Raw genomic sequence first — 10,572 nt, 5'->3', positions numbered from 1 at the left:
TACTCGAGAGAGACAAATACCAGAACCTTCCCTTTCTATTGTTAATTATATGAGGGCATCCATATGCCTGTAAACACATGTCCCTGGAAAAGAATCTGCTCCCGTGGTGTCACTGGATGCTGTGAGGTCAGTAAAATCTCCATGATTGTGTGTATCAGACCGTCGTCTCTTTTATCCTCCTCCTGGGACCCTAAGGGAAGTACGTGTGAGTGTCAGGAACTCTGGTCCTCCCATGAGAAGGACCCAAGATGGTGGTACAGCTGGGAAGTAGAGAAGCAGTAAGGCTCTCAAACCACCTCTGGTTCCCTTTCCGTGGGGCCTGGCCCTGAGCACACTTACCAACATGTGATGGGAGCACCCTGCTCTTCTTGTGCAGAGCCTCTGAGAGGGGATAGTGGCCCTAGTTCCAGGGGTCCTTGCCAGGGCCAAGGGCCCCCTCTGGACAGAGGCCTGGACATGATCTCACTCCTCAGCATATATTTCTGTGACTTTGCCTCCTCGCCTGCCCCCCACCCTACCTTCCCGCCTGCCAGCCCCTCAGTAGTTCTCAGCCAGGGAGAGGAGCACAGCCTTGGGTGTGTTCTCGAAGAGGGCAGCCCGGTTCTGCTGCTGTCCCTTCTTCACCCAGTGTCCATAGATCCGGAAAGCATAGGCATCGATGAGTCGGCGCAGAGGCCGGAGGGCATAGGGGTCACGGATGATGATCTCCCGGCTCACAGGCTTCACCCGGCGGTACTGGTAATAGATCCGCACTGAAGCCAGAACAGTTACAGCGATCACCTGTGGAGAGCCAGAACTGGGAAGCTGGCCCAGCCCCTGCCGGCCGGTCTCCTCCCCCTCCGGTGCAGGGGGTCCCTGAGCTTGTTTGCTTGTTTGCCATGAAGCCTTGTGTGCCTACTGCTGGGCCCTTCCTCGTGTTCCCCCTTCCATCCCAACCCCTTCTGCATCTGCAGAGATGTGGGCTGTAGGAGCCAGAGGGGTGATGTCTGCCTTCTCTGAAGCCAGAAGTTGAGCTGGAAGCATCACGGGTGGGTGGGGAGGGGAAGGGCTGGTGCTCTGGAAGCCCGGTGGGTGAAAGGAGGAGTCCCTGGGGGAAGGAAGGGGACTTGGGGGCTTGGACTTGAGGAGTCCTGCCCCAGGGCCCTGGGTGGGAGGGGAGCTTCAGTACCTTGAACTTGCCCCGGGGACTGAAGTGACGCACTTCTTCCACCACATACTGCTGGAAGAAGGGATGCGCTAAGGCCTCTTCTGCTGAATAGCGGCCCTGGGGGTTCACCACCAAGAATCGGGAAACCTGAGAGAATAAGGAAGGGGAGCGGAAAACACCAAGGCAGGCTCCCCTCCAGCACTTGAAAAGACATAGGGTCTTCCCAGCAGGGTCCTCCGTTCTATAGCACGATATGCCCCCCACCCCTGTTGGGGACTTCCCCTCGCCTGAGTGGAGGAGCCAGCAGGCCTGGCCTCTCACCAAGTCCTTCACAGTGTCTGAATAATCATCCCATTCAGGTGAGCCAAACTGGTAGTTGCCACTCATGATCATCCTCAGCATCAGCATCTGTTTCCGGTGCCAGAAGGGCGGGGAGCCAGCCAGCAGGGTGTACATGATGACCCCGGTGCTCCACCTGGCACCAGGTGGACAGGGAGGAAGGCAGGAGGGCTGGCTGCAGCTCCTGCCATTTCCTGCCCTCCCCAGCCAGGTGCTCCTAGCCATGGGAACATCCCTGTCCCTATGGGTCACTGCCTTCCCCAACACACTCACATGTCCACCTCCTTCCCATAGCCTGGGTGGTCATCATTCATGGAGCATTCGATGATCTCAGGGGCCAGGTAACTGGGAGTCCCACAGACCTCTGCAGGAACAGTTACCATCAGGATAGGTCAGCCGGGGGCACTTGGAAGACAAGGGTCCAAAGAAAACAACGGAGATGAAAGTGCCACGGTGCTTGGGCTGGGACTCAGATTCTAACACTGACCAACTTCAGGACCAAGGGCAGGGGCTGAGTGCTGGCTCCTAGGACCACCTGCCAGGGCCGGTTTCTTGGCCTGGAACTCAGGCAGTGGGAACCTGGCCCAGCCCTGGGAAGAGGCTTACCTGAAGAGACAGCTTGAAACAGTAGGATTTTTATCTCGGAGGTGGGGGAGCGGGAGAGGGGAGGGGGAATTGGGGAAGAAATGCAAGCATTTTCTGTTCCTGGGAGCATGGATGAGAGAGCCTGAGCCCTTGACATGGACCAAGGTCATGTTACCAGACCTCGAAGCTTCTCTCCTGGCTCCAGCTGGCAGGAAAAACCAAAGTCTGTGAGCTTGATGTTCATGTCATCATCCAAGAGGATGTTCTCGGGCTTCAGATCCCGATGCACAATGTTGAGTTTGTGCAAGTTGCGGATAACCTCCAGCAAGGCTCTCATGATCTTTCTGGGGTGGGACAGGCACATGTTACTCTTATCTCTTCCTCTGCAGGCCAGGTAACAAGCAGGGAGACCAAAGCCCATATACCTGCCAGACTGCCAGTGAGGGAGGACTCAGGACAGGCTGGGGGAAGGCTACAAAAGCCTGCAGGGCACACCCCCAGCCCAGACAAACGCATGCTTTGCCCCCTCCAAGACCTTGGTGGCGGTACCACTCATACTCGGGGGCAGGGAGTGGTGATGGGGACAGATGGATCCTTACCTAGTTTCCTTCTCACTCAGAGTGACCTTCTCAGTGAGGTAATCAAAGAGCTCCCCTCTCTTCATCCTGTGGGGACAGAGTGTTTGTAGCTGGATTGGTTCCAAGACCACCCCCTCCTTATCCTGCTCCCAGAGACCTATTTCCTTCCTCATATCTCCAGAGACAAAGTGGGCCACAGTGAAGGACCCAGGGCTGTAGGGAAAAGCTGGGGAAGTGAGTGGAAAGGCTATCTGAAGATTAGAAGAGCAGGGGATGCTGAAGGGGTGGGATGGCACCAGTGTCGGGGTTCCCCCTTGGTGGAAGTGACAGCACAGACTAGGATCTGTGAGGGTCAAAATCAGGGCTGGGAGGTGAAAGAGGGACCCAGAGCCACTGGCCCAAGGCCCCAGATCCAGATTAGAAGGACAGGAGTATCCTGATTCTTCCCAGGAATGAATGGTAGAAGCAATAGTACAAGTGCGGGGGGAGCAAAGCTTGCTTATTTTAGGATTAAGAATTACGGTTCAGTCTTCTCACTTCTTGGGATGACGTAGAAAGGTCTCTGCTAGAACAATCTAGTTATACTCTGGAGGGCAACTCAGGACAGCATTAAAAATAGCTTCCCCAAGCAACTTCTTCAAAGGTTAGGGATATTTGAGCTGCCTACAGGCTCTACAGGACCATGCCACTGAGCGGAGTTGGGACAGCTGCAGCTGGTTAAGTCTTGGGGGTCCTGGGAGAGTCTCCCGTGGTTAAATAGGAAAGGTATGTCCTGCCCTCTCCCATTCACCCCTCCAGGGAAATTGGTGGGATTCCTAAGGCACAAGGGATTTGGCTGGTGGCACAGAGGCAAGAAAACCCTTGAGCTTAGCTGGTGGGGTGGGGAGGGGGTTCTATCTAGGAGATAACCTAGAATTTACAGAGGTGAGCCTTACTTACACAATACCTGTACTGTGTTCCTAAAAGGTAATGTGTGAATCCAGTTTTTATCTTTTTTTTTTTTTTAAGATTTTAGTTATTTGAGAGAGAGAGAATGAGAGAGAGCACAGGAGGGGGGAGGGTCAGGGAGAAGCAGACTCCCCGCCGAGCAGGGAGCCCGATGCGGGACTCGATCCTAGGACCCCAGGATCATGACCTGAGCCGAAGGCAGTCGCTTAACCAAACAAGCCATCCCCAGTTTTTATCATTCTAATTCCATATTAAATACACGAGGAGAATTCACTGTTAGCAGCTGCAGAAAGATTTACCAGTAAACACTGGGTACTGCCTTCCTGGAGTTGGTAGTTTAATTGAACACACAGACCAAGTTACCTTGTGTCTCCAAGTAAAATAACCTTGCACATACTCAGTATGGCTACAGTATGAAACGTTCACAATCAGTATGAACAGTATGAAACAATACAAAATCTACTTGAATAATTTCAAGTAAATCCAGTCCCTAAATTAGCTGTTATATATGGAGAAATCAAGACAGCCCCACGACATGATTCATGCAGCTGAGATTTGCATTCTTTAGTGAGGACTCAGTGGAGTGGGGGAACAAGGAGCTGGAGAGCTCCCTTCTCTGGCAAGCTTTTCTGATAATCATAATAAGTCTGAATGCATTGTTCACAGAACACTTTGTGTTGTTGGAATTTAATGCTGAGAGCCTGGTTGGTGTCATTTTTCCTTTCTTGAGAAAACAGAGGCTCCCGGAGCTAAAAGGCCCACTGGGAGCAGGGCCCTTGCTCTCTGGCTCTCCCTTCTGCCCTTCTGCTGAGCCTTCTTCAGGTCCTGGCTCTGATCCCTCCCTCACTTCATCTGGGTCTCTGCTCAGGTCGCCTTCTGGAGAACATTCCCTGACCATTTAAAGAAGCCCCACCTCTCTCTAACCCCTGTTCTGCTTTATGTATCTGTACATGTACATAACTGCGCACGTAGTATGGCTTATTTTATTGCTTTCGGTTCGCTCACTGTGAAAATTGCTACATGAAGTCAGGGACCTTATATGTCTTGTTCATTGCTGTATCCTCCATGTCTAGAATGAGTATTCAATGACCACCTTTGTCATCATCATTGTAGTTAATAATTCATAGCATTTACATCCTGCCATTCACTGTGCTATTATTACTTCTGTAATACCCACGAGAAAACAGATACTTAAAGAAATCATCTAGCTTCCAAATGGCGGACCCAGGATTCAAGACCTGGCAGCCTGACCCCCAGGGCTGATCTACCTAAAGCATTGGTGATCCTACTTGGCCTCCACAGTGTAGAGAGCTGGCTGTTGGTCTCCAGGAAGCACTGGAAAGGGGACCACAATAGGAGGTTCTCCGACAGGCCCTAGGGTGTGGCTGGGTCCGGGGCTGGGTACTTACAGATCAAACACCAAGAAGAAGAAAGTGTTGGTCTCATAAGTGTCCTTCAGCTGTACTGAAATGGAAAGGACTAACTTGTAGCAGGAGAGCTTGGGCAGAGAGGCAGCAGGGGTAGAGGGCAACAGGATTAAAACTGCTTGGACCCACCCCAACAGCTGGAAGCCATATCAGAATGGCGTTCAAAGGAGGACCCCCAGGGAGGGACCCGCCCAGGGGCTTCACTTTCCCATTCCCCGACCTGCAACCAGCCCCAGCCCTGCTTGCAACCCCTTCTGTCTGGCTGGAAGAGGAGGCTTAGAGCTGAATCTCCGCAGCGGTGAGCATGGAGCTGGGAACCTCAAGCCTCAGGGCACTGGACTGGCAGGGCTTCAGGGGACACGAGACACCCTGGGTTCTGGCTAGCTGCAGAGTGGGGCTGCACTCCCTGACTTGGGTTATTAGAGCAGAATCATGGTGGAGCACCCTGCTGGGGTGAGTAGGGCCATTACTCACCGATGTTGGGGAGCCCTGAGACCTTGCGCAGGATGTCCACCTCCTTCAGCGTGGCCTCTCGCAGCTCCCGCACCTCCTCAGAGCTGAAGCTGCCTCCACCAGTGACGTCAATGATCTTCACAGCGTACTCCTTGCGCGTGGGCTTGTGGATGCAGCGCCTGACGACGCTGCTAACTCCTCTGGGGGTGCAGAGCACAGGTGGTCCCGGGGGCCCCTCATCCCAGGGAGAGCCCAGGTCCGAGCCCCCACAGAGATGTCCTGCCTCATCCACCAACTCCCTGGGAGCTTTGGGGGATGGTAGGATGAAGAAGGCAGATGGAGGATGATTTGTCTGGAGCTGATGAGTAATAAGCCTGGTTTTAGGACTCTTGACTCCTAGTTCAGTGCTCTTTCTCAGCATCTAAGGCCATAATCTCCCCTCTGACCCCTGATCTCTGACACTTGGCACAAAGCTGGGTTTGGACGTGCTTGTCAACAGCACCGGGAGAGCTGTACTGGGAGAGGTCTCTTATCCGGGTGCTTTTATACCCTTCTCATCTGTCCTGGCCAGGAGGGCAGGACCCTAAACTAAGGGTTTCTCCAAGTGGACAGTGCTTTGGGGATGGAAAAGGGTCAGTGCTCAGGGCCCATGGAACTGGCTGGAGCCTAAGACAGCACTTCCTGGGGAAGGTCTGGGCCTTACCTGCCCAGGATCTCCTTGGGCTCATAGTTCTCATAAAAACCCTGTGCTGAGTACGAGTCTGGAGGTGCCTCATCCCGCGTCATGCTCAGCAACTCTGGGGTGATTCTGAGGGGCTCTGAGAGAGAAATAGAAAGAAGCTGTCAGCTAAATTCTACCCCTGAAACTAATAATACACTAGGTGTTAACTAAATTGAATTTAAATTAAAAATTTAAAATAAAAAAGAAGAAGCAGCTGTTAGCCATCCTGATCTAGGTGATGTGCTTTTTGAGGGCTGGAACCCTTTCTTGCTCGTCTGTATCTCCTGGCACAGAGCAGGTCTATTGTGAGTGTTCAAAATAAATGTGAACTGAAAAACCCTTTGGAAAGAGTCCACCTGCATCTTCCCACTGGATGTAAACTTTTGTGAACCCCAGGCAACCATGCGGCTCTAAGCTGCCGCACCTGTAGTAGCAACCGCAGATGGTTGGCCAGGCCTAAGCCCAGGCCAGAGGCAGGAGGTTGGGCATCAGCCCCCAAGATCAGCTCTGACGAGGCCGGCACACCCTTGCTTTTAGAAAGAACCCCAGAGAAACTTTGCAGAGGACAAATTAAAGGGCCATTTGCTCTCTTTGAGGAGATGAGCCTGGTCCTGCTTTTCCTCTGCTTGTTCGCTGCACTTGTGGAAAAAATGAGAAGTTTCATGATTTCGTCTTAATATGGCAGTCCTATAGACTCTCCTAACCACCTGCAGTCCTAACTGTGCTCACCTGAAAACTCCCCTCCTTCCAGGACACACTTCCAGTGCTTCCCACTGTTTCTTACTCATTCTGCCCTTAACCAGGACTTCCCTAACCTTCCTGCCTGCCTGCCTGCCTCCGTCCCTCTGCCTCTCCCTCCCTGTCTCTCTCTTTCTTTCTTTCTCCCTCTTCTTTCTTTCATACTCTTTGAGAAGCACTCTGCCAGGTGCTCAGAGGGATGCAGAGCTTAATGGTCCCAGGCTCTGGTATCATTTGTCAGTGTGTGGGGTTACCTCCTCCATTAGACTGATCTTCTCTGAGACGTCCCAGCCATTCCTGCCCCCTGTGCCCAGTGCTGCTTCCCGGATATGAGTCAACGGTTGGAGGTATCCCTTTGGCTCAGGGTCCTGATGGCAGGATGGGCCTGTCCTCAGAATGTCCCACGTCCTACCAAAATACTGGCCAGTGAGCCCCGAGTGATCCTGCCGCAGTGTGGGGCGGTACAAAGCCAGGATACTCAGGCCCGGACCCAGAGCTGCTGAGCTGGCTGGCTTTGCCTCAGGAATATAGATGCCACCAGGGTACTAAACTCCTACCTCAGATTCAGGATTCGAGGGATGGAGAAAATCATCTACCAACAGGAAGAGGGGCAGACAGAAAAGGGGCACAAGATGACACTCAGCAGGGCCGAAGCTACCTCTAGTCCCACTCCTACTGCCCTTTCTGGGCCCAAGAAGGCCTGGCCTATCAAAGGGGCCAATTTGCCGACCAGCCAAGTGGGGCTAGCTGTTCCAGGAAGCCTGGCGTCCCCAGTGCTGGTGCCTGGTTACTAGAGGAAGAATTAGAATAACAACAGTCTCCTCTGCCAACAGCCGGTGCCTGGGCTGCTCACAGCCTTCCCAGTCAGCAACCCCAACCGAGCACCGAAACATCCGTTCCTGTTAAGACAAGCCCATTTCCTCGCAAGTCCTTTTTAAGTTCCCAAGATGGGCGTCTGTGCCCCCCCTTCCCCAAACTGGGTAGCACACGGTCTCTCCCTTTCCCCAGCCCACTACAGGCAGAGGGTATATCTGGGCCCACCCCAGGAAGCCATCCAGGCTGGGGGCTCCATTCCCTGGCATGCACTCACCTCTCTGGGGCGGGGCGGAGGGCCAGCCCCTTGCTCTAGGCCTAACTTGGGGCCATCTTTGTGCTTCTGTCCATTGCCTCCACCCATACTCCCCACCCCTTTCCCAAGACTCCTTTGGAAGGGGTCCCCAGACGGGAGTAGGTAACCTGGTTCTTTTTGGAACAAAACATCCCTCCCCCAAGCTCAGAGAGTCTGAAAATACAGGGAACCCACTTTCTGTAGGCAAATACCCTGAGGGGGCTTTAAGAGTCAATGGTGTCACTCTGCATCCATCTGCCTTCAGAAGGGAAAAGTGGGTCTAACAGCTCTTGGGGTTTCTGTCTTCTCTGCCGCAGAGCCTCTCCCTCTCTCTGCCTGTCGCCTGGCTTTTGTCCATCACTGGCCCAGCTACTCACTGTTAGGTCCTCGCAGGCCCTTGAGTGAACGTGACAGGAATCCCAAAGGTCTCAGAGCCTCTTGGGGAATGGGGACAACTGAGGGCTGAAGCAGTTCCCCCGCAGACACTCGTGGCCACAGTAGGATATCTTGCTGCTCGTCCTTTGGGCTTTGCTACTTGGTGACGGAAGGCAGACGTACCAGAAATAAATCACAACTGCAAACCTGGGATGCAGGCCAAGGCCCGGCAGGGGCCAAGTCTCACCAGGAGGTGACCTCTGCTGGAGGGTGAGGGAAGCTCAGCAGAGGTGACCAGTCTCCCCTTTGGAGCTCCGTTGGCTTCCAGGCACAGAGGAGACAAAGCCAGCCTTGGTGGGAATGCATTCCCTTCTCTGGGAGCCATTTCTGTATGTGCTGAGAGCAGGGCTCTGGAGAAAGCCCAGCACACCCACAGAGCAGCTCTGGCTGCCATGGGGACCCAGAGTTGGTGCCCACCCAGGAACAGTTTGTGGGGCTGACCCGCAAAATGCAGACTTGAAGCGTTAGGGAACATCCCCGTTAGGAATCTATCTCTGATCTACCTCCGTGATTTCATCCTTAACCCATTTGGTGTTCAGCCTGTGGGCCACTGGGAGGAGCTCCGGGTGCCAGAAAAAGCGTATGAGCTCTGACAGGGTGCACCTTTGGGCTGTTTGGGTGAGGGTCATCAGAATGATGAAGAGGTTGACAGAATTGGAAATAATGTATGTGACGTGCTGGCACACAGTAGATACTGCTCTCTTGTTCTAAAGCTACTTTTCTTTTTTTTTTTAAGATTTTATTTGTCAGAAAGAGAAAGCACACAAGCAGGGGGAGCGGCAGAGGGAGAAGCAGGCTCCCCACTGAGCAAGGAGCCCAATGTGGGGCTCGATCCCAGGACCCTGGGATCATGACCTGAGCCGAAGGCAGCCACTTAACGACTGAGCCACCCAGGCGCCCCTAAAGCTCCCTTTTTCAAACCCCTAATTCTAATATAACAAATGAAGGGAGCTGTAATACAGTGCTTCACACAGAGGCTAGGCCCACAAGCACCCATTTGATTAGCATTTCACAAAGCACTTGCACATCTTCACTTGCATCCTAAAACTCTGGTATTAAGCCCATGGTAAAGAGAATGTGACTTGCTCACGGTCACGAAATAGGTGAGTAGGAGGGCCCAGACTAACCCCAGGTGTGGGCCCAAGCGCTCTTTCCATTATTCATGCTGACCACCTATTTCTTCCACTCTGGGGAGGTACTTTCCTGGATTGCTGCATTAGACAGGAGTTGCGCATGACCTGGGGTCTATGCATAAAGGCCTCTGCTTGCTGAGATGCAACATCTTGCTCCAATGATGGGAACACTTCCATCTCGTCCTTTCACTCACTGTCACTAAACTCCCCGATCCCTTTTGTTGTCCTCATGTTAAGCTATAGACTTGACTTCTGCTTTATACCTCAGTGTTTATAAAATCCCTTCTAACCTCAGGGAAAAAGGCCAATGTATCTAGTGGATTATTCCTGGGTCTATCTCTGTATAGCCATGGCTCCTACCAGGGAGAGGCCAGGACAGCCAGACTCTCGCATTTTATTGATGTCAGCAGTTCATTTTCCTTTTACTTTTTACCTTATTTAAATTCAATTATCATATACTATATTATTAGTTGCAGAGGTAGAATTCAGTGATTCATCAGTTGCATACAACACTCAGTGCTCATTACTTCAAGAGCCCTCCTTAATGCCCCATCACCCAGTTACCCCATTCCCCCGCCCACCTCCCCTCCAGCAACCATCAATTTGTTCCCCAGTTAAGGGTCTCTTATGGTTTGCCTCCTTGTTTTCATCTTATTTTTCCTTCCCTTCCCCCATGTTCATCTATTTTGTTTCTAAAATTCCACGAGTGAAATCATATGGTATTTGTCTTTCTCTGACTTATTTCACTTAGCATAATGCCCTCTAGTTCCATCCACGTCATTGCAAACGGCAAGGTTTCATTCTTTTTGATGGCTGTTTACTTTTTTTAACAGAAACTCTACACTCAGTGTGGGGCTTTAACTTATAACCCCAAGATCAAGAGTGACATGCTCTACCTGCTAAACCAGCCAGGTGCCCCATTTTCCCTTGATTCATTGATTCAACAATACACTATTAGGG

General features: G+C 52.3%; 1 protein-coding gene across 3 annotated transcripts; it reads right to left on the bottom strand.

The window, feature by feature from the left end:
* Positions 1 to 17: 17 nt before the first annotated feature.
* PHKG1 (phosphorylase kinase catalytic subunit gamma 1) lies at positions 18 to 8,594 on the bottom strand. Of its 3 annotated transcripts, XM_034988751.1 has the most exons (11): positions 8,422 to 8,594; positions 6,181 to 6,295; positions 5,499 to 5,677; positions 5,007 to 5,061; positions 2,671 to 2,736; positions 2,252 to 2,415; positions 1,760 to 1,850; positions 1,469 to 1,622; positions 1,169 to 1,294; positions 519 to 780; positions 18 to 190 (listed from the first exon to the last, which is right to left on the bottom strand). In XM_034988751.1, the coding sequence occupies exons 2-10, from the start codon at positions 6,261 to 6,263 to the stop codon at positions 538 to 540; spliced, it is 1,161 nt and encodes a 386-aa protein (XP_034844642.1). In that variant the 5' UTR covers positions 6,264 to 6,295; positions 8,422 to 8,594; the 3' UTR covers positions 18 to 190; positions 519 to 537. The 3 variants fall into 3 exon arrangements, with proteins under 3 accessions (XP_034844642.1, XP_034844641.1, XP_034844643.1); XM_034988750.1 differs by having other exon boundaries at positions 18 to 780; XM_034988752.1 differs by having other exon boundaries at positions 18 to 780; positions 1,169 to 1,264.
* Positions 8,595 to 10,572: the final 1,978 nt, after the last annotated feature.

Source organism: Mirounga leonina, unplaced genomic scaffold (assembly GCF_011800145.1).
Source record: "Mirounga leonina isolate KUSES-001 unplaced genomic scaffold, KU_Mleo_1.0 Mir_454, whole genome shotgun sequence".
NCBI lineage: Eukaryota > Metazoa > Chordata > Mammalia > Carnivora > Phocidae > Mirounga > Mirounga leonina.
Note: the sequence above shows the minus strand (reverse complement) of the source record. Positions and strands in the feature narration are given on the sequence as shown.

Bases quoted from the DNA above. Each gene is read 5' to 3' on its own strand.
- PHKG1 (XM_034988750.1), bottom strand. From the start codon at position 6,263: ATGACGCGGGATGAGGCACCTCCAGACTCGTACTCAGCACAGGGTTTT. The intron at 5,062-5,498 runs GTGAGTAATGGC...TTTCCATTTCAG, and splicing joins CTCAGGGCTCCCCAACATCG to TACAGCTGAAGGACACTTAT. The intron at 2,416-2,670 runs GTAAGGATCCAT...GTCCCACCCCAG, and splicing joins CTGAGTGAGAAGGAAACTAG to AAAGATCATGAGAGCCTTGC.